Source organism: Drosophila gunungcola, unplaced genomic scaffold (genome assembly GCF_025200985.1).
Source record: "Drosophila gunungcola strain Sukarami unplaced genomic scaffold, Dgunungcola_SK_2 000001F, whole genome shotgun sequence".
In the NCBI taxonomy this organism is placed as follows: Eukaryota; Metazoa; Arthropoda; class Insecta; order Diptera; family Drosophilidae; genus Drosophila; species Drosophila gunungcola.
The window spans coordinates 1012184-1038542 of NW_026453197.1; the positions used below are offsets into that span (position 1 = coordinate 1012184).

At 35.3% G+C, this 26359-nt stretch overlaps 6 protein-coding genes across 8 annotated transcripts; 1 reads left to right on the forward strand and 5 right to left on the reverse strand.

The window, feature by feature from the left end:
- The first annotated feature begins 3562 nt into the window (after positions 1–3562).
- Positions 3563–11639, forward strand: LOC128261719 (uncharacterized). Of its 2 annotated transcripts, XM_052995549.1 has the most exons (10): positions 3582–3614; positions 3721–3879; positions 6048–6193; positions 6257–6451; positions 7080–7171; positions 7236–7373; positions 8260–8414; positions 8710–9376; positions 10519–10617; positions 10678–11639. In XM_052995549.1, exons 2-10 carry the CDS (start codon positions 3866–3868, stop codon positions 11227–11229), a joined length of 2058 nt encoding a protein of 685 aa, XP_052851509.1. In that variant the 5' UTR covers positions 3582–3614; positions 3721–3865; the 3' UTR covers positions 11230–11639. The 2 variants fall into 2 exon arrangements, with proteins under 2 accessions (XP_052851508.1, XP_052851509.1); XM_052995548.1 differs by having other exon boundaries at positions 3563–3879.
- Positions 11640–11780: 141 nt separating this feature from the next.
- Positions 11781–13274, reverse strand: LOC128261725 (uncharacterized). Its single transcript, XM_052995554.1, has 3 exons — positions 12893–13274; positions 12558–12826; positions 11781–12496 (listed from the first exon to the last, which is right to left on the reverse strand). The coding sequence occupies exons 1-3, from the start codon at positions 13206–13208 to the stop codon at positions 11807–11809; spliced, it is 1275 nt and encodes a 424-aa protein (XP_052851514.1). The 5' UTR covers positions 13209–13274; the 3' UTR covers positions 11781–11806.
- Positions 13275–14118: 844 nt separating this feature from the next.
- On the reverse strand, positions 14119–15773 carry LOC128261727 (uncharacterized). The gene is made up of 3 exons (XM_052995556.1): positions 15358–15773; positions 15029–15297; positions 14119–14967 (listed from the first exon to the last, which is right to left on the reverse strand). The coding sequence occupies exons 1-3, from the start codon at positions 15671–15673 to the stop codon at positions 14305–14307; spliced, it is 1248 nt and encodes a 415-aa protein (XP_052851516.1). The 5' UTR covers positions 15674–15773; the 3' UTR covers positions 14119–14304.
- A 1131-nt stretch (positions 15774–16904) lies between these two features.
- On the reverse strand, positions 16905–18681 carry LOC128261723 (uncharacterized). The gene is made up of 3 exons (XM_052995553.1): positions 18179–18681; positions 17843–18117; positions 16905–17774 (listed from the first exon to the last, which is right to left on the reverse strand). The coding sequence occupies exons 1-3, from the start codon at positions 18531–18533 to the stop codon at positions 17124–17126; spliced, it is 1281 nt and encodes a 426-aa protein (XP_052851513.1). The 5' UTR covers positions 18534–18681; the 3' UTR covers positions 16905–17123.
- A 127-nt stretch (positions 18682–18808) lies between these two features.
- LOC128261729 (uncharacterized) lies at positions 18809–22594 on the reverse strand. Of its 2 annotated transcripts, XM_052995559.1 has the most exons (4): positions 22286–22594; positions 19868–20006; positions 19382–19810; positions 19079–19325 (listed from the first exon to the last, which is right to left on the reverse strand). In XM_052995559.1, the coding sequence occupies exons 1-4, from the start codon at positions 22433–22435 to the stop codon at positions 19228–19230; spliced, it is 816 nt and encodes a 271-aa protein (XP_052851519.1). In that variant the 5' UTR covers positions 22436–22594; the 3' UTR covers positions 19079–19227. The 2 variants fall into 2 exon arrangements, with proteins under 2 accessions (XP_052851518.1, XP_052851519.1); XM_052995558.1 differs by having other exon boundaries at positions 18809–19810.
- A 407-nt stretch (positions 22595–23001) lies between these two features.
- LOC128261722 (sodium channel protein Nach) lies at positions 23002–25478 on the reverse strand. The gene is made up of 7 exons (XM_052995551.1): positions 25279–25478; positions 25088–25214; positions 24378–24662; positions 24218–24305; positions 23845–23930; positions 23305–23786; positions 23002–23248 (listed from the first exon to the last, which is right to left on the reverse strand). Exons 1-7 carry the CDS (start codon positions 25439–25441, stop codon positions 23103–23105), a joined length of 1377 nt encoding a protein of 458 aa, XP_052851511.1. The 5' UTR covers positions 25442–25478; the 3' UTR covers positions 23002–23102.
- Positions 25479–26359: the final 881 nt, after the last annotated feature.

Consider the following 26359-nt stretch of genomic DNA (forward strand, 5'->3'; position numbering starts at 1 on the left):
TTGTTTTGGCCAAAAGAACTCCATTATAGAGGCAGACAATCGCAAATGAATCAACTGGTAGCCTTCGCCGAAAAAAAAAACCCGTTAGAACCAGCACAAAGGTGAGTCTATAAAGCTAAGCGCCAATCTGAACGTTAACCTATTTTACTTCCTATCAGAATTCTTGTTTTAACATCTTACTTCCGGCTGGGGTCCGTAAAAAACTGAGAAAACGAACGTGTTTTATGCCATGTGTTTGTCCGATGACTTGGACATTATTTGCTCATATTTCCTATGCTTGATGATGGCCCATTTGGTAAAAACTGCCTAGGCTGTGCGTATTATTAATTATGATTTATCTGACAACAATAAGGTGCACGATAATTATTGCCAAAAATCAAAAAGCGTCAAGGCCATCGATTGGCTACCGTAAGCACTTATGTCCGAGTCTTGGGAATCTCATTTGCGATGTGCTAATTGTGTTTCTTACCCCTTGAAGTGTTTGATATTTCTTTGATATTTGCGGATTTGAAACGCTTGGGGGGATTCTCGTTAAGAATAACTTGTTATTTCACTTTTTGAGAATTGCGTTGTGGAGTTTGTAGAATTCTTTCGATTTGGGTAACCGAACCAATCTGGTTCTATTGTTTGAGAAACAAATTTTCACTTGCTTAGTGGGTTTTGTTATGATTATTGGTTTTTATATTTTTAACGATTAGATCAGACACATTAATATCACTGTATGCATTTGGTTTTCAGAGTTTTTTCTTAAAAAATCAATACAAATAAAAAAACACTATATGCATAATAAAGAACATACAATAATAAGTTAAAGAAAATCAAATTTTAATAAATTTTTCATGTATTTTTGTATTTTTTTATTCATAAAATTGGTTCTATATTCTTTAGCTTTGATATTTTAACTATCATACGCAAATTACTCATAAAAATTAAAATGTTAACGTTTAATGTTAATTACTACGTCAACATATAATTTGAAATACATCAGAAACAGAAAACTCGATGATTCTTTTAGCCATTGGTCTGCCATAGCAACTCATAATTCAATAAATTGTTGTTTGTAAACCTGACCAACAACTTCCGACTTCATAGAGCCACATTCCCAAAGCCCATAGAAGAAAAAAGACAAAAAAAAACACTAAATCTTTGACATTGAATTTTGATTATATTGTTTCTGGCTTTGATTTCAATTAACATAAATGCTCTAAAGCCATATCATGAACCTCTGTCATGCCCAAAAACTCTGTAAAATGTTGTAAGAAAATCGATGCATCAATATGAGAGGGACGAAGATTTCTTGCGATCTATATATAATGAATAAAAATAAAAAAAATTGCCTTCATATGTTGGCTCAATCATTGAAGTGGAGGCGGCTTTAAATATCTATAAATTTCACCAAAAGTTTATTTATAAACCGGACAAGTTAACCTTAACCATAGTGAAAGAAACAATTTTTTTTATTTTATTTAAATAGTAAACAAACATAAGTGAAAAGGTCGATACAACTGACTATTTTGGTCAGAAGGTCGATCTACGGAGTCGTTGATTTGAAACACTCCCGAGCTACTTTGCTGAAGTGCACACGTTCCGTTCAATTAAATGGCCAGTTATAAGTTAAGATAGTTTGGTTTTTATTGTTTTGCTTTTTATGGCCATTGTTTTCCGTTTGAGTGCCCCCAAAAAACCCGTTTCATTCTAGACAAAACCGCATCTTAAGTTTACTCTTTTGCCGAAAATAGAACACTCTCGATAGGATGCGATTCTATGACTTTATCTATCTATTTATCTCTTTGATTGCTACAAGGTCTCCAATCAGGCTTGATTGCCTTCTTAACTGTTTATTTTGGCTGCTTCTCGTGTTTGTTTGTTTCAAGTTTTAGCACATCTTGCGGGAGTAATTTGCACAAGTCAAGGTCATATTTTCGGATAAATGCCAGATCTAACAGCTTTGGATATAATATTCTTTGGACTATTGTTGAATTAAGTCAATCGGATGCAAGTTGTTATTTAACAAAGAAGAAATCGGTCATTAAAGTGTTATAAAATTAGATAGTAGAACTTATAGTTTCTTTAATGGTCAATAGAAACTTTAAAATAGTTATTTCACCAACACCTTAATTTATGACTAACCTTTTTAATTTATTGACAATAAAAGCTTTTAAATTTACATTTTAAGTTGACTTTAAAAGCCGTTTCGTTTAAAATTTGTACTGAAGACTGAAAACCTTAATTGTTGTAGGTGTGAAAATTATTATTTGACAGAGAAAACATTGGATAAGTAATACCTAAGCTTTAATGAATGCCAATTATTGTTAATTGTTGATTCAAAATTTGTTTTCATTAGATAAACAGTATTGTTGTTCATATTTACTTTTTGTATTCAAGCTTCTATTTGCTATTCATTCTATTCAACACTTTTTACTTCAAGTCAATTTGCTTTATACGCTGCTTGTATGAATATGTTCTAGAAAAATCTTATATTAAATTTGTATTTGTAGTTTGGCTTTGTTGTTATTTTTATTGACCAAATCATACAATTATAAGAAACTTCTTACCTGCTTATTTCCGTATTTATTTGTTATGTTTAATCAAAAATAGACATCTTAACGATGTTTTTTATGACCTTAAAAACAGTCATGTTTGAATTGACTTTATGACAGAGAAGTGTGAAATGCTAATTATTATTAAACAGGGAAGACAACTAAATAAATAAGCTCAAGTATTGCTAATAAAGGATTGAAAATGATTTTGATTTTTTGTTTTTATTTACTTATTAAGTTTTTGTTTGTTTTATTAAAACTGTACTTTTATATATTTTGATTTTTTTTGTCATGACTTGAAATTCAGTGTTGTTTGAATAAATTAAAGAGAAGTTTAAAACGTAATTATAAACAAGTTACCTACACTGATATATTTTCAGAAATTAATAACCAGATTTTCCAGCTGAGTCCAGTTAAATGTATGTTTCAAAAAGTGATACCAATAATAGAAAAGGGCGCCATAATTATAAATGTTAAGGTTAAAGGTATACGATTTATTAGCTTATATTTTACTGTTCCGTTTTTTTGTATAAACTAAAACTAAACCAACACCTGCCCTAGATTTTGTCAATTGAAAATTTTAATATTTTATGGCTTTCAGGTGATACAATTTAATTTGCACTAATTTAAATTTTCGCAGTTAAAACCCAGATTTCAAGGACCCTGTAAAAAAACGAAACTGCAGCCAATGCAAAAATATAATGCATTAGCTTTGCAAAGAGATTGCACTAGGGCGGCACTTGAGGAGCATCAAAAGCAATGACCCTCCTGATTTTCCACCTCACCCAGCCCTCATTTTCCCATTTTCAAGGGAAAGCCACCAAAGAGCAGAAGGCAGGCCAACCAACTGTAAACGTAAACAATGCCCACTGCGCAGGACAGTTCTCGTTCCGAATCCGAATCGTAATCCGATTCCGATTTCGATTCCGAATCCGGTGGACAGCTGTCCAACGGAATCGGGTGAAAGCTTATTGGGCGGCGAAGGAAAAGCTTCAAGTGAGCAGTCAGTGGATTGCGGCCAATATAAGCGAGCGGTTACGCGTTACCTTCGAATTTTCGCACATATTTTCCCAGGTTACGTGTCAAGGAGCAAAAATACCACTCGAACTTCTTGGCTAATTAAGGGCCAAAGCTCAAGTGTCAAGTGTCAAAAAATCTAATAAAAAATATATATTAAAAGATCACAGCTCGAGCTAAAAATGCCAGCCACTGTTGGCCGAGTTCTGCCAAAAAACGAGCAACAAATCACATTTTGAACCTGGCCAATTGCCAGGCGAGGGAAAGCCACTAAAGCGTTAGCTACACCAACAACAACAGCAACAATCATGTCGAGTGGCAGGTAGGATTCAAGCCATATTCGTTCATATCATTTATATAGACTTGGCGTATACTAAACAACTATTTCGACGATATCAGATAGTGGTTATGTCTTATATTTGTAGTGTAATCAATAAATTGATTTTTGATTGCCATGTGTGTGAGTATTCTCCTTGTTCTTTTCACTCCTCCTTCTTGTTTTGTTTGTCTTCTGTCTGCTTTTTGGTTTCCTTTTTTGTTATTCTTCTGGCGGCGACACACTGACTGCCATTCTCACAATTTGTTGCCTTGGCCCATACAATTGTTCGCCCACAATGCGTATACTTGATATGATTGTGTTTAGCTTACTAAATTTTACTAAAAAGATGGTTGAACATACTTAATTTAACTTAATTGTGTGTTAAGTTACTTGAAAAACACATTTTGACTTTTAATTAAAAATAGTTTACACAGTTTTTAATTATTGGAATATGTTTATTTTTCTTCTATTTTTTTTTCTTTATTAATTTGATTAAAGTTAACATAAATGTTTTCTTAGAGGTACTTTACTAATTTTTATACTTGTTAATTGTTATGTGCTAGATTTAACCATTAACCAACTCAATTGAAGTTTCAAAATTTCCGGCAATTTAACAATTATTCTAGTATTGTAACAATTTCATCATGATGCATTGGGGTTCCCCCATTTCAACACAACAAACTTGTTTGATTTTATAATTTCTCTTAGCTTGCTAGCCATGCGTTTTATTAACTGAAATCCCACACATGCAGAGTCAAAAAAAAAAGACAGGCAAATTGAGGCGTTGTGCTGTTATATTTATTTATTTATTTACTTTTGTCATAGTCTACTCTATTTGCGACTAAAAATAGAGTCAAATTACGAATGGGAAACTATAATTCACTGCCACCCTGAATCATTGCCTCCTAAAACGCATCAAGGAGCAAATTAGATATCAGGGAGCCTTCCAACAGCCAGTCATGTAATTAGGATAATCGAGCTGCTTTAAATATGCACGAAAAGCACACATAATTACAATCTGCAGAAAATTGGCCAGAGAAAGTGGGAAAATGGATGGCTTGCTGTGGGAGCTCAATTTCCATGGCGTCGTAAGAGGATAACCCCTGTTTATGACTCATGGCATCTGAGAGCTGTCAAAGCCACATAGAGCAAACAACTCGCAGTCTCCTTTTACCACTTTCCCTCATCCTTTGTTACACTGACAAAAAAAATGTAAATAAATTTTCATTTACATATTTAAATAGCCTAAAATGAATGTTAAATTTAACATTGAAAGTAACAGGAAATAGAATTTCCCTGAAGTTTTTTATTTGTCTTGAGTTATATTTTAATGAAAAATCACTTGGGTATACATTGTGCATCACGTAAAACGCTTAAGAAATAGTTTTAAAATAAAAATATATTGGTGCATGCCAAATCTTATATAAACAATTTTTTCTGAGTGTAATCTTTGGCATTGTCGGCTTGGCGCCAAAAAATGTTCATGCAAAAACAAGTGTGCCTTTTCTTTCCATCTGTGTGTTTGTACACGTGGTTGTGGTTACAGCTGAGGTTGTTTGGGCGTTACTTTCGGGCATTTGTATGGGTGTCCAACCACAAAAGTCATGTCCTGGCAAGGTGACAGAGCCATTTCGTCGGTTTGGTTATTCAGGAAAATGCAGTTTCGGCTTTTGTTTTTTTTGGATTAATAAAAAAAAGTTGTTTTAACCAACATATGTACATTTACTGATTTACTTAATTTAATTACTCTTCTTAAAAAGATTTGCTAGTAAAGTATAATTTGCACAAACATTTTATTTCCAAAGGTTAATTGGTATATTAAAACTTATTATTTTTGTATTGTATATCATATATGAGCTCTGCGAACTTTGATCTAATACTATTTGTTTGTTCCTGGAATTAAAGTAAGTGGGCATTCAAAATATTGCTCAGAGTCTAAAATAAATGTGCATATAAACTCTCAAATAAAATGCTCATTAAGACCCCAAGTTGAATAACCAAAGCCGTTTGGTATTCTGACCGCTTACATATATTTTAACTGCGAAAGCTAAGACACAATAAGAACGAGAAAAGCTGCAGCCTAATTTCGACAAATTTGTATTCATTAGGGCTGTTTCTCCAAGGCAATTTAATTTAATTCTCCCATTGCGTCCTTTAAATTATCCTTGCAGCCTGCTGGACGTCCTCTGCAGTGGGAGTGGCGCCCGTTTGGCCCTGGGAACCTCAGTAGTTTCGTATCTGATTGTGTACAATGAGGCATCCGCCCCGAGCCTGCTGGTTGCCGTCTTCTTGGCCACCATCTATGGAACGATGTCAGGTTGGGGGCTTACATGAAACACAATTTCATTAATATTATAAAAACTAAGGTTCTCTATTTCAGCCCGTTGCAAAACGAGTCTTCGCAGCCTACAAATGCCCTATGTGAGGGCCACGAATAAATTCGACTTTGGCTGTTTGTTTTTGGCCACCTGGCTGGATGCCCTGGCCGCCATGTGTGCCTGTGCTGCCCTCGCCAGGACTCTCAGCGCCTGTCTAGATGCCATGACCGGTGGTCTGGCCAGGATCCTTATATTGGGTGAGTAGTTGTTATGTTTTACAAAACTACTTAAGAGAAAAATAATTATTAAGTGTATATAAATAATAAATTAATAATAAAACCTAAAGTGTAAAATATAGTGCTTGGAATACATACAATACAATTTAATACATTTACTTACATTTGTAAATAATGTTTAAAATATCAAAAAAAAATAGATCCTACTTAGTAATAAATAGTTTACAACTTGGTCACTAAAAACAAACGATATTATTTCCATTTACCTACTACAATTATTATTACTATTTACTAAGACAAACTATTACAAGACGAACAAAAAAGAAAAATCAATTTTGAAAATACTAAAAAATACTCTTAAAGAAAAATTTGAATTATATTTTACTTAGGCCATGGTAGTAGGTATAATTACCCTCAACCAAATAAAAAAAGAATTTAATCTATTATAAGACAAACTAAAAATAGTTCAAAGAAAAAGCATTTTTTAAAAGCTTAAAATTTAATATTACAAGACAAAATCTGCATTTGGTAAACCTAAATTACTTAACATGTTTTAACTTTATTTTGAATGCGCGCCGTAGGCATATGCTCAATATTTCGTCACGAACTGTATTAGCCGAAATGGAAATGTAATGTTGCCTACTTTCAGGCCGCAATGCACCAGCGAATGAGCCATGGCCGGATGTTCTTGGCGTCTCGGTTGTCTTCCTCGTCACTGGGATGTTCATGCTGGGCCTGGAGGTGGGTACTCAAAAATCCAGCCACTTATCCTCGACACCCACTCACTGCATTAACGTATTCACAGCACTCGAGGGCCTTCAGCCTCATCCTGACACTTGGCATGTTCGGCTTGAATGCGATTTTGAGCGCCGTCGGCTGGTGGCGGGGCGACATGTTGGCCTGGACAACGGAGAACAAGTTCCAGCCCGATGGACTCAGCAGTGTAAGTGGACGCAATATAGGTAGACCCCCCCAATCCGATCGGGAACTTCGTTATTGGGTCAGTGCACTGTGCCAGTCTGAGTTTTTTTGTTCAGCGGACTTCCCTTTTTTTGTTTGTTTGTTTGCTGAGTCCCATCGATTTTCGCTGTCGTGACTGGGAACAATTGCGTGACCGCAGCTGAAGCCACAGGATACGGGCTTTTGATTATGACACGTACTGGCGCGATTCGTTTTTGTTTTTTTTTTTTTGCCCCTTTTCACCGGCATTCCTCGGTGGAAAGCCACCAGTCAGACAGCAAAAACTTGGCAGAAAGGTGGTGCTTATTGAGCCGCATTTGGAAATACTCTTGAATTCTTGATTGAAAAGCACTTGCTTGTTTTTGGGAAAGGTCTCCTTTTCACATAATCTTAACGTCTTAAAAGTAAAACAGAATAATTAAACTATAAGTTTGACTATTTAAATTTTTAAATATAAATGTAATTTTCAACAAATGGAGGTTTCTTTAAATTCAAAACATTATTGATTTAAGGACTAACCAAAGTTTTAAAAAAGTTGCATTTGTTTTAGGTTACACATTTAAATCTTTATAACAAATATTTAAATGTCCTTCAACAACAACATTTTTTAAGTATTAAATATGTATATCATATAATAAACTACCATTTTATATTTTTGGTTACTCGTTAAGAAAATATATAATATATTTGCAAATATCTCTTCATATTATATACCCACATTTGATAAAATGTATACTACCCTGTTTCGACAACAAAACAGTTTTGTATGGAGTAAACACCAATTATAGACTAAGGGAACTTCTATTATTAGCTTAGCTGCTGTTTGAGGCATTATCCGGCTAATAACTGGTTGTAACCACCACCTGCAGGTCTTCCTGGCCACTGCCCTACTCACGTACTCCTTCCCCAGCGATTGGCCCCAACAACATCGAAGTGGACGATTCACGGCGACCTTAATCACGGGATTGGTCAGCATTTCGCTACTACTAACAGCAATTTGTCTGTCCACAGTGGTGCACTACAAGTAAGTCTAATCTTTGGATAACGTAATAAAGTTTATTTACCCGAGTTTCCTAAGAACACTTGAAATTAATGATAACATTTGGCATAAATAATTTATAATAATTTAAATAATTTAAATTATTTATAAAAAATAAAACAAATTATGTTTATTAATTCAATTATGATTATAAATTCTATTATAACTATCGAATAAAATAAATTTCTTGTATACTTTTATGTTTGAGTCAGGCCCTGTAAATTTATCATAATTATTTATATATCAATTTTTTTTTATTTTATATAATAATCTCTTGCAGAACCCATGAGGACTATGTTGCAGTGCCTTTATTCAATATCCTGGACGAGAATGGCTTTCATAAGTTAGTGCCCGCATCGGCTTGTATGTTGCTGCTTACAAGTTCGGCGGCATTTCTGGAGCTTTTTCCGGAACTCTATGGCATTGTGGTGCGATTGGCCACCTCGGAGTGGCGGATATTGTCCAAGCAGATCAGCTACGAAAGCTCGGAGAGCGGCAATCCCGTGCTGGCCGTCTTCATTGCCGGCAGCATGTGTGCCATGTTGGCCTTCGCCTGTCCGCTGCAGCATCTCAGTTACACATTAGCCGCTGGCCATATGGGTGGGGCATTCCTGCGGGCCTTCTATCTTCTGTACACCCCATACAGACCCAAATTCATGGCGCCCAGCAGCGAGTCTTCACTGTCGTACAGTCGTCTGTCCACAGCACCGATTGCCAAGAGCAGTAGTTACAGCAGCGCCACAACTTCCAGTTCGAGTCGCTTGAAAAGAAGTCTCTGGAAGATCGGTCTTCCCAAGCACGGTGGCTTGAAGAAGCCCAAATCGAAGCCCCGAAACAAACAGGAGCTGGAGAAGGAGTGGCTGCTCCTGGGCGAACCTACATCGCCATGTCCTCAACGTGAAGGAAGGGATGTGGAGTCCACCATTCTGTCCGATGGCGAACCTCCGGTGAGTCTAGCTGTGTATTTATTAAAATTGATTATGGGGTGTGTTACTTAAGAGGCTTTACCAGTTTAACACATGAAAAAAAAAGAAAATTTCCGTTTTTTTTTTTGAGTAAAAAAAAATCCTTATATAATATTTTTAAATTTTTGCACATAATAACTTATTAATATTTTGACAATTTAGAATTACACTTTTAATATTATTAAAATTGGAAAACGATGTCATATAGATGCCAAAAGAACTATCGAATAATTGAGCTGCAAATCATCATAGCTTCAATGTTTTTAAACATATATACACAAGTTAATCATTATTTTAATGTTTCTAGAATATTTAATGTTTTCAAAAGCTGCAAGGGTAAATAAACTTCAGCTTGCCGAAGTTTGCTTCCTTTCTTGTTTTATTAAAGTTGTTCAAATTTGAAGGCAAAAATTATTTGTGAGGGTAAAATAAAAAAAGTAAAGTAGCTTGGGTAATACGCTTACCGTTCGGGTATTTCCCTTGACCTAAAACAAATATTTGACTTCTTAAACCTAAACTAATTTTAAGCTTATTTAACCGGAAATGGAAATTGGAAATATCGTTAATTTGGATATGGGATCTGTGATCTAAAAGGGCGGCGACATGGTGCTCACTTCACCCTTAAGGAAAGAAGAGCAGATCGGTATATAACCCGATTTTTTATACTCGTGGTAAGCTTAAAGCCATAATCTGTTCCGGTCTAAGAAACACTTTAAGCTAACCATTGCGAATAAAAAACGGATTATCGGTAGTATCTGAAAATAATAATCTGATAATAATCAGATACTTCCAAAGGTATACTTACTCGCTTTTTTAAATCTCTTGAGTTATTTCATTTACATACATTTACATTTTAAAGTTGCTGGAATATGAATTCAACATTTTTACAAATAACCTTTAGCTGTTACATATTTAGTTTAATAAAAACCTAAAATATTTAATATTAAATTATAAAAATAATAAGTTTAATTAGAAAATTTATAATATGAGTGGGGTATGTCTTATTATGTCAGGTTAAGAACAATAATAGTATTGCAAAGTTAGAAACATTTGTCTATAAAGCAAACCTTAAGTAAATGATTTGTTTAACAAAATGTATTAATAAAACAATTATTTTTCTTCAGCCATCTGACTTTGAGTACCCTGATAAGTTTGACAAAAGCGATTCGGACACCTCAACGGACATTGATGCCATTGTGGATGAGTATCGCGAGAAGATCAAGGTGGGATTTAGATTTAAACAGCTTTATTTCTTTAATCTAAATTGTTTTCTATAATCTCAGGTAACCACAGCAGGACCGTTGGAGCGCAGTGTACGTGTGCCAACAGTGAGTTCCTGGCGCGTGACCATTTTCGCCATTGTGGTCATTGGATTGGGAATTGCACTCTGCATTGCTGGTCTCATGATGCACTGGGCTCCGGCTGCTTTGACTGGAGGAATTGGGGTCCTGATCGTGACCATTATGATGGGATTTGTGCCCAAATACACGGGCAGTGTGATCAACGTGAATCCCGTGATCTGTGGAATGTCGCTGCTGATGGGCGTGATCCTGTTCAGTGAATGTGCCAGACATTCCTGGCCGGGATTGCTCATTTGGATGATGGCAGGACTCATCCTGGTGATCAGATGCGATAAATACTGCTGCAATTGCTTTGAGCATACGACCATGCTGAATGCCCAACTGATACCCAGTGTTTCTGGGAAAACCAATGGGGGATCAGCTTCAGGATCGACCTCGAACTTGGCTGGTCCATCCACCAGTATTCGGATACCCAGACCGCCCAAGGGAGTGGGCGTGGTCGGACTGCCACAGCGCATCAATGGCCACAGATGACAGTCGGAGTCCTCGGAGGAGGAGGGCGAGGATCTCTTCCACGAGGACTTCAACGTGCGCGACTTCGACGAGGAGGACGACGATGATTGCTGGACTGATTAGCTTGCCGCCTTTGGAAATCTACTACTTAGGAAACTATATACTTGCTACGCAGATGATCTCCGGGATGATCTAGCTTCGAGCCACATATGCCTGAAATTTTCTAGCTAGCTAAATTGATTGTCAAAATTTACCCATGTATTTATGTAATTCTAGCTAGGCGACTCTCACTTTACAACTAGGTTCCAAATAAAATGCAATTTTCGAAATGAAATCGTAAATTAGTTAATGCTTAAGGGAACACAACTTTAAAAACAATATAATGAAAAGCACAAAAGTCTATTTTAAATTAAATGGTTCGACCTTTTAAAATACAACCCAATATAAATTTTAAGCGATTGAAAACAACTTTTTAATATTTTTTTATATTTATAAAACTCTTTAATCATTGTAATGATAACATTTAAGATTGTGTAAATCAATTCAACACAGCTTAAAAAAATTTTCCTTGAACGATTTGACTTCCTTTTCTTAAGAGCTAAAATCCGCTTTTATCTTTAGCTTTCTGGGCATATAAATTTTCATTCTCCATGAGATAATCCACCAGTTCCCTGATAGGCGACATGATAGTCTGCTCGTACCCAGGATGAATCTCCATAACCCTTAGCAACAGTTCACTGCGATCGCAGTTGAGGTAATAGTCGAATTTCTCTGGTTCTTCAGATCGTAATCTATTCGAAATACTTGGTGACATTTTGGTTTGAGGCTCGGTGAGGGCCCAAATAAGCAGGGCAGCTAGTTTTGTTCGTTGGCATTCTTGCAAAAAGTTCTCTCGAGTAATGATATTCTTGTCCAAACCCAGTCGGATGAGATGAGATTCAAGGGATTTATAATAGTGCTCGAGGCACTCATCATAAATCTCCTTCCTGACTTCAGCGGAGGCAACAATATAGAGCAGAAATAAGACATCTAATGTTGGCGAACAGTACTTAGTGAGTTGAAAATCTACAATGCAACAAGCATTGGGTATAGGAGAAGAATCTTTCTCAAAGCTGTACAGGATATTACGATCCCAAGTATCTCGATGACAAAGCACATTTCTAATAGTATTTGAGGGTGCCACGAATTCTTCAGCTTTTGTTAGTAGATTGTAGAGATTTTCTTGAATAAAAGTCTGTGCTTCCTTCGTTTGATATTGCGGATGTCGGGCTGCTAAAAACACAATTGCCTAAAGAATTATTTAAAAATTATAATTAAATTTAATAATATAAATTAACTATGTAACTTACCTTAAGTCCAGTGGTGTACCAGGAATTATCCGCATCCAAGTGCAATTCTATAAGCACATCTTTGTAACGTTCCTGAATATTTAAATTCTCTTTTTCTTCCCAAGCAATACTTCCAGCATGCAATTCAGATAAGTGCTCCAAAACCAGTTTATAATGATCTATTGTATAGCTCTCTGGGGTCTTAAGATGCCTATAGTTTTGGGTAAGATCTTCCAGTACCAGAATATCATTTCGACTATAATAACATACGGGAAAAAGCTTCTTGGTAGCTGAAAAATATAATATATTTAAATAAAACATCAACGAAATATATATAGCTTATAACTTATTTTTACCGTATTTTTGTATTTTAGGTAACACCTTGCTGTAGACCGCAGATTCCTTCTTAAAAACTCCCTTGCGTTCGCACTCTTTTCTCTGTGGCTCATTTTTGCATGGCAAACTTTTGATAAAATATTTCAGGCAATATTTTTTCTTCTCCCCTATATCCTCCACTTCCAATTCAAGCTTATAGTACTCTCCCATGTAACCCATCAAATCATTGGAACATGCATCCAGTTGTGAGCTAAGAACAATTAGATTAGATTTGTTGATCTCTGGAAGAGTTGTCTGCGCTATTAGTAGACATTCCTCTGAGCTGAGTAGATCCATGGTCCAAAATTTAATGATGTTATCCGCTTCGCTTCTGAAAACTAACTAAATAAACCATAGAAGCTGACTCTCAAATATATCTTTTATATCATTATCTGGGATAAGATATTAAAGTTATCTTAAAAGAAAATATTAATCTTGCTATCTCTTCTTGATATCATCCAAGATATGATGGCGTTGTTGATAAACTTTGATATTCGGGTAATTTTTTTTACAAACCGAAAACCTTTTACACACATACTCTTACTCATAGAGTAAAAGGGTATATAGTGATCGTTGAAAAATATGTAACAGGTAGAAGTAAACGGTTCCAACCCTACAAAGTATATATATTCTTGATCAGTAGCCGAGTCGATCTAGCCATGTCCGTCTGCCTGTCCGTCCGTATGAACATCGAGATCTCGAAAACTAAAAAAGCTAGAGATTTGGGATTTAAAATGCAGATTTTAGTAATTCTTATGCAGCGTTTTTGTGGGGGAATAGAATGTTTGAAATTTGTAATGTTCTTTTTCTAGGAAACCCATCCTTATGGCATGTATAATAAGTTGAAGAATGTTCTTTTTCTAGTGAAATAAGCTATCGATGACCGAAATCGGTTGGGCGGAACTGGAGATAAAAATAAAGTAGGCAGGAAAACTGGTGAAAGACGTTTTTACACATAAAACAAAAATTGTGGCAAAACGAATTTGAATTTGAATCAGTCCATTTGCACCGAAAAATCAAGGTTTAATTTCTGGAGGATTTTGTCGATTTAGATTTGTATACCAATGTTATTAAAGGCTTTAGAGACCCCAAACCTAACCATTTCCATAAAATCTATTAAAACAAAATGATGAAAAACACAAAAAAATTAAATGGTACTTCATGGTTTTTACAATACAACCCGATAGAAAAAACGTTTATATAGTTTCGTTAAATTTAAAAAACACTTTAATCATTTCAATGATACATTTCAATAAACTTTATCAATATTATTTCACACTTTACAATTTTAGTTTGTGAAACTCATTTAAAAACAGCTTTAAAATAAGTTCACTTAACGATTAGACATTTTTGAAGAATTCAAAATCCGCTTTTATCTACAAAAAAAAACTTTCTAGGCATATAAATTTTCATTCTCCATGAGATAATCCACCAGTTCCCTGATAGGCGACATGATAGTCTGCTCGTACCCCGGTTGAATCTCCATAACCCTTAGCAACAATTCACTACGATCGCAGTAAAGGAAATGGTCTAATTTCTCTGGTTCTTCAGATCGTAATCTATTCGAAATACTTGGTGACATTTTGGTTTGAGGCTCGGTGAGAGCCCAAATAAGCAGCGCAGCTAATCGTGTTCGTTGGCACTCTTGTAAAAAGTTCTCTCGAGTAATGATATTCTTGTCCAAACCCAGTCGGATGAGATGAGATTCAAGGGATTTATAATAGTGCTCGAGGCACTCATCATAAATCTCCTTCCTGACATCAGCGGAGGCAACAATATAGAGCAGAAATAAGACATCTAATGTGGGCGAACAGTACTTAGTGAGTTGAAAATCTACAACGCAACAAGCATTGGGTATAGGAGAAGAATCTTTCTCAAAGCTGTACAGGATATTACGATCCCAAGTATCTCGATGACAAAGCACATTTCTAATAGTATTTGAGGGTGCCACGAATTCTTCAGCTTTTGTTAGTAGATTGTATAGTTTTTCTTGAATAAAAGTCTGTGCTTCCTTGGTTTGATATTGCGGATGTCGGGCTGCTAAGAATACAATGGCCTAGATAATTATTTTAAAATTAAAATTTAATTTGACTATATAAATTAACTAAGTAACTTACGTTAAGTCCAGTGGTGTACCATGAATTATCCGCACTTAAGTGGAATTCTATAAGCACATCTCTGTAACGTTCCTGAATATTTATATGCTCTTTTTCTTCCCAAGCAATACTTCCAGCATGCAATTCAGATAGGTGTTCCAAAGCCAGTTTATAATGATCTATTGTATAGCTCTCCGAGACCTCGAGGTGTCTATAGTTTTGGGTGAGATTTTCTAATACCAGAATATCATTCCGACTATAATAACATACAGGAAAAAGCTTTTTGGTGGCTGAAAAATATATTATGTTTATATAAAATATCAACGAAATAACTTGTAACTTTATTTTACCATATTTTTGTATTTTAGGTAACATCTGGCTGTAGACGGCAGATTCCTTCCGAAAAAATCCCTTTCGTTCGTATGCTTTTCTCTGTGGCTCATTTTTGCGTGGCAAACTTTTGATAAAATATTTCAAGCAATATTTTTTCTTTTCCGCTACATCTTCCACCTCCAATTCGAACATATAGTACTCTCCCATAAAACCCACCAAATCATTGGAACCTGCTTCCAATTGTGAGCTAAGGACTATCAGATTGGATTTGTTGATCGCTGGAAGAGTTCTCTGCGCTATAAGCAGACATTCTTCTAAGCTGAGTAGATCCATGGCCCAAAATTTAATGATGTTATCCGCTTCGCTTCTGAAAACTAACTCAATAAACTAGAGAACTGACTTTCAAATATATCTCTTATAACATGTTCTCGGATAAGGCATTAAAGTTATTTTAAGAGAAAATACATTAAAGTTGCATTCTCATTTTGTATAGCGTTGTTGATACACTACAAAATTTTGTTTATGGGACTTTTTTTATAAACCGAAAACCTTTTATTAAGTAACATTTTTAATTGACCTAAAAATTGTTTGCAGATACTCGTCGGTAAATAACTAAACGCGTGAATCACGATTTCGCGAAAAAATTATATTTAATTTATGATTTGGGCTAGCCTATAACCTATTTAATAACTTTTTGGAACCATATATTTTCTTACAAGACATCGCATCAGGCAAATTAAAAATGTGAACAATATTTATTGTCAAATATCTTTGGTTTTTAAAAGAATGACCTATACTACACTATTATTTCCAACTGGTTCTAGATGCGTTAATTTGGTCGCCCCTTCGCTCGGGGTAATTAAATGAGCGCTGATCGAAATTGCTAAAACTTACATTTGCCGTAAAGCTTCCACGCTTTTTGTTTTGAGATTTCTAGTTGGACTATAAAGATTTTATTTCTTTTGTATTTAAGCACCTTTAAAAGAAACCGCATTGCGACTCATATACAGCTACCATTTTTTATACCTCAAAAAAGAGTACCTTTTTACCTTGCCTAAATATTTTTATTTATCTTTAAAATTAGCTATTTAGGTATTCAGGGACTGATATATTTGTTTTTATTTTTGTTTTAAAATTCGCTTGATACCAACATATTTTTGTATTATTTTCGCCAATATGCAAAAAAAAAATATAATTTCAATGCAACTTGAAGAAAAGTTAATTCCACCGCATATGCAAGATATTAGATGTTTCTTTTTTCTTTGCGTCTAGTAGAAGCTTTTTACAACCAGACTTAAATGCCAGAGCGTATACACAATGTCATAATTCATCTACAATTTCGTAAAGAACAATTTGACCTACAAATTAAAAAAAAAAATTGTATAAAAAAATGTGTTTTTGAACATTTTTTGTACTTTTAACCTTATATTGACAAATTGTGTACCTTTTATTTTCTAGAATACCTTGTATCTTACCTAGAATCAAATAACATGTACCTTTCCCAACACTGCTCATATACTTATTTTCTTAAATACCTTGTATCTTACCTAAAATCAAAAATCTTGTACCTTTCCCGACACTGCTCATATACAATGGCTAACCGCACTAAGAAGTGCATGTACCCTAATTAAATAACTCATAAGCCGCCTTGAATTTCAGCGATAAGATAATCCAGTGGGTTGAGAGTAGAGGTGTGTAAACAAAAATCTCTGGCCAAACTGATAGGGTTCCAAGTGTTACCAGGGAAACAGGAAAAGATAGTGAGGGCCACAATGTCGTTTAATCAGTTTTCTTTATATGTCAGGGCCAGCAAATCCCCCACACATTCATACATATAATCAGCGAATTCCGAATGTTCTTTCATCAAACGAAGAACATCTTCCGTGCGATCCACATTGCAGAACCTATGGAAAGCCTCTGGCCGTTCATCCTTGAGGTTTTTCAAATAATTTTTGGGCAGATGGAGTATGGTGGCCGCTATGCAATTGTAGGTCTCTCCAAATAAAGCAAAGTCCTTCAGGGATTTCTCAAACTCCTGTTTACTCAGTTGTTCCTGATTGGGATCAATGCCCATTTCTCGAAGTTCTTCGGTCAATGCGTTGTAATAAGTTTGGGTCAGACCATCAATCATCTTTTTACGATTTTTGGGTTCCAGATTTAAATAGGTAGCCAGGTGGAAATCCATGGCAGGTGGGGCATATCGGCAGAGTTGAAAGTCGACCAGGACAGATCTCTTCTCCTGCGGCTGTTCCTTGTGATAAAAAACATTTGCACCCCAGGCATCGCGATGAACGAAGACGTTCCTATGAGTTGGTGAAGGATTAACCATATAGTAAACCTTGTCCAGACATCTCGGCAGTTCCTTGGCAATAAACTCCTGGGCTTGGGCATTATCCAAGACATCAGGATGGGTGGCAGCCACTGCCAAAACAGCCTGAATAATTTAATATAATTAAAACTATAAGAATTTGAAAGAACGGGTTTTTCTCAAAAACAACTTACCCTTAAGCCCGTGGTATACCATTCAACATCCGGATCCACGGAGACTTCCTTAAGCCACTCTCTCAACTCCACTCCTATGGTTTTACCCATCTGCTTTTCGTAGGCAATACTACTGGCATGCAAAGTGGCCAAGGATTTTAAAATGGGGGTTATTTGATTTTCGCTTAGGAAACGAGTTCCCGATGGCAAAGCCACATAGCCCATGTCCTCAACATTTTGCATTACAAACAGATCATCGCGGGTGAAATAACACTTTGCACACCACACATGGGGAGCTGTTTTTTGTTAAAGAACATATTTATTTAAGCCACCCAAATATAATATTCATATACTTACAAAACTTTTTCAACTCGTTCAGCAACAGTTCATAAAGCTTTATTTCCTTTTTAATAACTCCCATTTTCTCCATATAGAATTCCATATTGGCATTTTGAAAAATCACCGACTTGACAAACAATCGAGAACTTTGTATATCAATCTGATCTTCCAACTGATACCGCAGATACAGATGAAAGTATTCTCCCAAGAAACCCACATGTTCTGTGGCCGGCACTATATCAAAATTAACCAACACGCCATTCTCGTTCTTATCGGCCAATAAATTTGCTAAAATCTCTTTACATTCTTCTGCAGTAAACAATTCCATGCGATTTTTTCGCGTTAGTACGGGATTATAGCCGTCAATACTCATTTTCACTTTCACAACTGAAGTGCTCGGGTGTTTGAATGCAACTGTTTTCGTTTTCAGTTGTCTTTGAAAATTGTACTGAGAGAAAATACTCTTAAATGTATTGAGGTATAGATGACATTACAAAATTAACATTTAGAAGTAAGTTTAAGCCATATAGTCAGTGCTCACCCTATATGCAATCAAAATTTGTACTTTATATTGGCATTATACATATTATTGACTATATTTTAAAACATTTTCTTTTTTAAACTGAAATTATTTTCAACTTTTGTTTCGTACGTTTCCTAAATAAAAGAGTATTTAAGTTATGCTCATGAGTTTTTAATTTTTTGGTTTATTTATAATGACTTGCTATCGCCAATTTTCTTATCGGCAGTGTCGAGAAACGAGATTTGTTCACACGTTAGCCCTGGACAAGGCCATTTCCATGACATCCACACAGCACTCCTCCATGTGGGTCCTGAACTCTTGGTTCGTTTTCATATAGGAGAGTATCACTTTGCTGCGATCCACGTATTTAAAATCATTCGTCACAAACTCGGCGGGAACTTTTACAACCGTAGCAACGACAGCTCTGTAAACCACGCCAAATAAACGAAACTCTTCGTAGGATTCAAGTAGCTCCGATTTGGCAATCATTAGCTCTTCTAGCCCGAAATCGGAAAGATTCTGCAATAAATGTGTATGGTACAAGTCAATGCATTTCCTCTCCATTTTCTTGCGTTCTCTTGAACACAAATTCAAGTAAAGACTGAAATTTAAGTCCGATGCGGGGGGAGTGTAGCGGCAGGTCTGAAAATCAATCAGCAATGCGGGTCCAGTTTTTTCGGGGGGAAAGAAAATATTACCAGCCCAAAGATCGCGATGGCAGAGGACGTTCCTGTACTTTTTCGAAGGAGCAGCCTGCTCGTAGATTTCCTCCACTATGGTCAAAAGTTTGTTATCTATAAAGGATAGTTCATCGGTGCCCTGATATTGGGGAAGACTTCGAATGGCAGCCAAGACAGCCGAGAGGCCTGTGGTGAACCAGGCTATTTCCGAGGCTACAGTGATCTCCAGCAAATGATCACCATAGGTTTGACCTATATTGGTTTTCGTCCGATGTTCGTAGACCAAACTAGCAGCATGAAAGGATGCCACTGATTCGATCAACTGCTTCATGTGAGCCTCATTGAGTTCGGTAGAGCCAGCTGCTCTGAAACCCTGCAGTTTGATATCCTCCAGGACCATTAAATCATTACGAGTGTACACACAATCCGCGCTCCATTTTATGTTGGCTGTTAAAGTAATTATTATTATTATTTTTTAAAGTATTGTTTCTAAACATTACTTACAAAATGTTTGCATTTTTCTCAGGAGAGTGTCGTAAAGCCAGGCCTCTTTTTGGAAAATTTCCTCTTTAGCCAATTCAGCACTGTGCTGGGGCATAGCCTTCACAAAGAGTTGAATATCTCGAACAACTTCGTCTTCCTCCTGAAAGTAGGCCACAAAATAACACATTTTCAGGCTAATGTGCAGTAAAAAAATGTAAAACAAGAAGGAAAGCAAACTTCGGCAAGCCGAAGTTCATATACCCTTGCAGCTATTGCATTAATTAAATACTTTTGAAAACATTTAAATTATGATTTACTTGAGTATGTGCTAAAAAAAAACAATGAAACTATGATGATTTGCAGCTCAATTATTAGATAGTTATTTTATATATTTTATTATTACTATGGGAGCTATATGCTATAGACGTCCGATTTTGATAAAATTTATACCATAATTCTGAAATAATTAAACATTGCTATATGTCGAAGAACTAAACAAAAAATTAAAAAACAGAAAAGTTATAATTTTTTTTCATTTATTTTTCCGATTGTTCCTATTGGAGCTATATGCTATAGTCGTCCGATTTTGATGAAATTAAAACCGTTATTCTGAAATATTAAACCATTACTATATCTCGAAGAACTAAACAAAAAATTAAAAATCAGCAAAGTTATAATTTTTTTTATTTATTTTTCCGATTGTTCCTATTGGAGCTATATGCTATAGTCGTCCGATCCGGCTCGTTCCGACTTATATACTACCTGCAATAGAAAGACAACTTTTGGGAAAGTTTCATGCAGATAGCATTAAAACTGAGAGACTAGTTTGCATATAAACGGACGGACAGACGGACGGACAGACGGACGGACAGACGGACATGGCTAGATCGACTCTACTAGTGATGCTGATCAAGAATATATATTAATTATAATACCCTCTGCAAGGGTATAAAAAAATGCCCATATGAACTTTACAATGGTTATCTTTTGATTTCAATAAACAATCACTTGGAAGGAAATTGACAAATTGTTGTCAAATAAATACTAAATGAACTAACTAAAGCAATTGATAAGAAATCTATAAGTTTTTGTTTATAGAATAGTTTTTCTATTTGGTAATCAGAAAAAAACAATTAAACAAGAAGGAAAGCAAACTTCGGCAAGCCGAAGTTCATATACCCTTGCAGCTATTGCATTAATTAAATACTTTTGAAAACATTTAAATTATGATTTACTTGAGTATGTGCTAAAAAAAAACATTGAAACTATGATTATTTGCAGCTCAATTATTAGATAGTTATTTTATATATTTTTATTATTTCTATGGGAGCTATATGCTATAGACGTCCGATTTTGATAAAATTTATACCATAATTCTGAAATAATTAAACATTGCTATATGTCGAAGAACTAAACAAAAAATTAAAAAACAGAAAAGTTATAATTTTTTTCATTTATTTTTCCGATTGTTCCTATGGGAGCTATATGCTATAGTCGTCCGATTTTGATGAAATTGAAACCGTAATTCTGAAATATTAAACCATTACTATATCTCGAAGAACTAAACAAAAAATTAAAAAACAGCAAAGTTATAATTTTTTTTCATTTATTTTTCCGATTGTTCCTATGGGAGCTATATGCTATAGTCGTCCGATTTTGATGAAATTTAAACCGTAAATCGGAAATATTTTACCATTACTATATGTCGAAGAACTAAACAAAAAATTAAAAAACAGCAAAGTTATAATTTTTTTTCATTTATTTTTCCGATTGTTCCTATGGGAGCTATATGCTATAGTCGTCCGATCCGGCTCGTTCCGACTTATATACTACCTGCAATAGAAAGACAACTTTTGGGAAAGTTTCATGCAGATAGCTTTAAAACTGAGAGACTAGTTTGCATATAAACGGACGGACAGACGGACAGACGGACAGACGGACAGACGGACATGGCTAGATCGACTCTCCTAGTGATGCTGATCAAGAATATATATACTTTATAGGGTCGGAAACGTCTCCTTCACTGCGTTGCAAACTTCTGACTGAAATTATAATACCCTCTGCAAGGGTATAAACACATTCTTATGATCATAAATTTATTAGTTTTTAAATATAAACTCATTTTTACTAACCAGGAAAACCATTATGAAATTTATAGGAAAAATACATATTTTTTTAAGTATTTTCCCTTAACAATTTGGAAAAAAACTAGTTTCTCGATAACTTTTTTAAATTTTTTTTTGGTGCCAACGACTGCTATTATGTAAGTCATTAATGTTTATTTTTTAATTCAGTCAAGAGCACTAATCTTTCACTATCATTTATTATAGACACACTTTTCTCTTTTTTTATCTTTTTATGGAGACCAACATTGTGTCTTAAATCATGAGCTAACCTATCATGAAGATATAAACTCTATAAAGTAATGATCATACTTACATGGCAATAGCTTAAAGTCAGTGCATAGTAATCCCCCAGATAACCGATCGCACTGAGGTCTCTAGCCGCATGGTAGTCCAATAGTTTGGATTTTCCGGAACTCTTTTGTGCATTTTCTAATATTTTCTCGCATTCACTACGGGAAAGCATTATGTTGCATATACGTAAGGTGCGGCGCGTATTACGTATACGTTCGATTTTTCTCTCACTCTCTTTTTTCTAGAAAACTCACTGGGCTGAGACAAATTTTCCGGCACTTTCCACTCAGCCAACTATAGCTGCAACTGTTGGCCGTGCACAACTGAGCAAAAATAGAATTTTGCTCAGTTTTTATTTTCTCACAGCGTGATCTTTTTTTAATGAACAGCTGTTAGCCTTATCTGAGCGATAAGATTTAGGTAAAGGCGCGTTTCTTGATGTAGTGTAGGGCATTTGGAAGTTTAAAAAGGAAACAATGCGGAAGTATTATTTTACAGCGAAAAAACATACGCCTTGTGGCTTTATAATATAAAAATGTTGACTTAGAAATCATCTGTTTATTGTTCAGTCAGAATAAAAAACTTTAAAGCTTTTCGGTTTGTCGTTATTAGGACATACAAAATGTCCTATTTTAAGAATATTCAAAAACATAAGATTTAAGAGAGTTTAGCAATGCTTATTATGTTTTTTATTTGTTATAATTTGTTTGAATGAATGCCTCAAAATTTAATTCCTTCTAAAAAATACAAAATACATTACTTTCTTCTATGTATTTATTGAAGAATATTTATATGGTCATTTCGATCGTTCCAAAGAAGTAAGCAACTTTAATTCAATGTTATCTCCCAGGCAAAATCAGACGCTTTAGGCGACGTTTCTCGTTCATGTAAGTGGTATAAGGACGAATGGTGATATAGTAAAAAATCTCCACAAAACTGAGTAGACTGGCGCCCACGAAAAGACCAGTTGTGCCTCCGATGGACACTAGAAGCGAAGTAGTCCTGAGTGCTTAAGAAATTATTATCATCGAATATACTTACCCACCAAATCCAGTTTGCCGCGCACCAAGTTCCTTTTGTACCGCTCAGTGGGTAATTCGATGAGACCCACCTCGATCCTAGAGACGGGATTCTGATTGCCTACCAAATTTTCCTTGCTATCGTAGACCGTTGTGATGTCCACCTCGGTGCAGGAGGGCAGACAATCGCAGACCAATCCCTTTCGACCGCGACGCTTCGACCACTGGGCAATGATCACCGAGAGGTCCTCGTAGTTGCGATTCAGGCACTCCAGACCATCCATGTTGCACAGCTGCCAGTCGGGGGAATTGGGGGACAGGTGGCTGGAGCAGTTGCACAACTCCATTTGCCGATCCTTGCGACACTGCACCGTACAGGCACTATAGCTATAAAACTTGTGCACATCCAGGATATTTTCATCAGCAAAGCGACAGTTCCTCTGATGCACACTCGTCTGGCGGATCTCCTCATCGTTCTCAATATCGCGCTTTGAGATATAACGCCTGAAAGTTCATATTTTAAGTAAAATTAAATATTTATACCCTACTCATATATACTAACACAAAGGATATGTAGGGTCCCACTACTAGAAAATCCGTTTTAGGGGTCACCAATGTGGGAACCTCTTCAGTTCCAAGGATAAAGACCTTAAATGTAAATATTTCATGTTTATAATGCCAATACTAAATTGCAATTAAGTCGAGAGCTTTTATAAAAAACAAAGCACAAACTATTTAAATTATTTAGCTTCACATACTAAATTTCTGATCAAAATTTTATTAAATTATTACACGGTGTTCTTTTTTTAAACTTAGATATTTTGACCAAGTAATAAAATATTAGAATAGAAAGCAGGAAAACAAAATTATTCACTAATTTTTTTTTAATTAGCCTCTGAAAAAGAAACTTGGATAATTCAATTTTATAACCTCACCGTAGCCTCCGTATGCAATTCCATTTTCAAAGCGCCTGGTCCACTAATACGATTCGAAAACATATTTAATTTTGGACTTTTTGGTTTTCTATAAAAGTAAATAAAATTATTATTATTATTATTTATAAATTATAAATTTTGTTATATTTTTAAAACGCACCCAGCTTGCATCGAATTAATGGCATAGCAGATTCCCAGCTCTGTTTCCATGCGATGAAAGTACTTGCAGCACTCAAATGGTTTGTTATTCCACTCGCATTTGCTAATTGAGTCCACACAACTGCTGCGAACTAGTTCAGCATAATACGAGAAATTTGAGTAAAAACATGAGGCAGTCACCTCCTCGCCACTGCATTCATGCACTGTGTGATATGATTCTCCGCGAAAGAATGCAATCTCGCTGAGCACCTCCTCCAAAGTGAAGTCGTGGTCTGCGCCCCAAAGTCTAGAAATGATATCGATTGTGTACAAAATTGAATCAGTTAAGGACACAATCTAGAATTAATATATATATATTTTACTACGTAATTTTGTCATACCAAAAATTGAAGTTTAAGAAATTGTTTCTGCACTTATCCATGTTTTTAGGCAACCTTTGGCTGTGAATTTGTATTTCTAAACAACTTAAAGATATATTTTTTTAATTTATTAGTAAAATAAAACAAAATTTTATGGAATAAGAGGTAAAAGCTTTGTTGTTGTCTTAAAAAAAATAATGATCGTAAAGGATTTAATTAGATAAGGAATTAATAACCCCATAGCGAAATTCGGCACCTGCATACCTAAATCTACACAGTCGAATTAGTAATTATATAAATAAATATCAGATGGGTATATAATATTTTCCCGAAATTTTAGACAACCACTTACTGTTCCGCCACCTCCTGTATACGATCCATATTTTTTGATTCGCAGACTATGATGGCTGGGAAGTTGGTATTCCAATCGCGAAATGAACTCTCCACCACAAAGCTGATGGCATTGTTTTCGAAGGCACCTGAAAGGCATCAAAGTAACACCGGGTAAGATCAAAAACCTTGTCATTATCTTCGGTTACTCACTTAACGAGGCTTTGATAAGCAACCAGGAGGCGTACCAAGAAACCACAAGGCAAACAACCCAAAAGATGCGCTCTATCCAACTGGCATCTTTGTCCACTATAAAACGGGCTCCATGCAAAGTGGAGTTCCTTAGATACTCCTCTATAATTCGGCTAAATCTCATTTGGGTTGCGGTCACTTCGAGGTCCAGTCTGTGACTAATTTGTTTCGCCACTGAAACTCAAATTATTATCCCCCATTAATGACTTAATTTGGTTATCCATCTCGTTTGAATTGAACAGCTGCTGATTTTCCCAGACTTCTAGCACGCAAGTGTCCGGGCATTAAATAAACATTTACCAAGAGATTACTTTTAGGTGAAATAAACTCTGTTAACCTCATGCAAATAAAGCCTAAAGTCACAATTTAATTGATAAGCTTACCACATCAGCTTTAAAGTTATATCTCCTATAAATCCTAGCAATTAGTTGGCAACTGGGAAGTGCGAGCGGCTTGCGCACAAAGAATTATCTCGTTGGTTAGTTTTAAATTATTGTAATAGATAAGCGAATAGTCAAGCTCATACGATAAAAAAAAATTGGGTAAATATTATAAAGTGTAAAACATACATTCATAGAAATAATACAAGGTAGTTAAATCTGGTCAAAAGTTGGAAAAAAATTAAGTTCTTTTAAGAATGTCGAATAATAATAAAATATATAATTGTTTTCAACATTACAACGATTTCTAATTTTAATCGCCGGTCCTTAGATATATAATTTACTCAAAAATGTAATTACAAAATAGCTCAAAATTACTTTAAACTATACAAACCATTTATTTATTTTCACACCCTAATTAATAATTTCGTGAATATCGTTTTGCTTTCATCAGGTAAATACCTGATCTGCCACACTCACAAGAGCTGACCCCTAATTTTTTGATCCACAGTCTAGGCCAAAAGCAAATAAGCATCCTGAGATTTCAGTTAACCCTTTATTGGTGTCGTATTGCGCAAACGTTTGTATCTGCTGACTTTATCTCGGCACAATTTACAATGGTCTGGAGGGAAAGTCGCATATGTCGTATATAAAAGGTTAAT

Bases quoted from the DNA above. Each gene is read 5' to 3' on its own strand.
- LOC128261719 (XM_052995548.1), top strand. The intron at 7,172-7,235 runs GTGGGTACTCAA...ACGTATTCACAG, and splicing joins TGTTCATGCTGGGCCTGGAG to CACTCGAGGGCCTTCAGCCT. The intron at 8,415-8,709 runs GTAAGTCTAATC...AATCTCTTGCAG, and splicing joins TCCACAGTGGTGCACTACAA to AACCCATGAGGACTATGTTG.
- LOC128261725 (XM_052995554.1), bottom strand. From the start codon at position 13,208: ATGGATCTACTCAGCTCAGAGGAATGTCTACTAATAGCGCAGACAACT. The intron at 12,827-12,892 runs GTAAAAATAAGT...TATATTTTTCAG, and splicing joins ACCTAAAATACAAAAATACG to CTACCAAGAAGCTTTTTCCC. The intron at 12,497-12,557 runs GTAAGTTACATA...ATAATTCTTTAG, and splicing joins GGTACACCACTGGACTTAAG to GCAATTGTGTTTTTAGCAGC.
- LOC128261727 (XM_052995556.1), bottom strand. From the start codon at position 15,673: ATGGATCTACTCAGCTTAGAAGAATGTCTGCTTATAGCGCAGAGAACT. The intron at 15,298-15,357 runs GTAAAATAAAGT...TATATTTTTCAG, and splicing joins ACCTAAAATACAAAAATATG to CCACCAAAAAGCTTTTTCCT. The intron at 14,968-15,028 runs GTAAGTTACTTA...ATAATTATCTAG, and splicing joins GGTACACCACTGGACTTAAC to GCCATTGTATTCTTAGCAGC.
- LOC128261723 (XM_052995553.1), bottom strand. From the start codon at position 18,533: ATGAGTATTGACGGCTATAATCCCGTACTAACGCGAAAAAATCGCATG. The intron at 18,118-18,178 runs GTAAGTATATGA...AACAAAAAACAG, and splicing joins GAACGAGTTGAAAAAGTTTT to CTCCCCATGTGTGGTGTGCA. The intron at 17,775-17,842 runs GTAAGTTGTTTT...TAAATTATTCAG, and splicing joins GGTATACCACGGGCTTAAGG to GCTGTTTTGGCAGTGGCTGC.
- LOC128261729 (XM_052995558.1), bottom strand. From the start codon at position 22,435: ATGCTTTCCCGTAGTGAATGCGAGAAAATATTAGAAAATGCACAAAAG. The intron at 20,007-22,285 runs GTAAGTATGATC...GCCTACTTTCAG, and splicing joins TGACTTTAAGCTATTGCCAT to GAGGAAGACGAAGTTGTTCG. The intron at 19,811-19,867 runs GTAAGTAATGTT...TTACTTTAACAG, and splicing joins GAGAAAAATGCAAACATTTT to CCAACATAAAATGGAGCGCG.
- LOC128261722 (XM_052995551.1), bottom strand. From the start codon at position 25,441: ATGAGATTTAGCCGAATTATAGAGGAGTATCTAAGGAACTCCACTTTG. The intron at 24,663-25,087 runs GTAAGTGGTTGT...TATCATTTCTAG, and splicing joins ATACAGGAGGTGGCGGAACA to ACTTTGGGGCGCAGACCACG. The intron at 23,931-24,217 runs GTGAGGTTATAA...TTTACATTTAAG, and splicing joins AATTGCATACGGAGGCTACG to GTCTTTATCCTTGGAACTGA.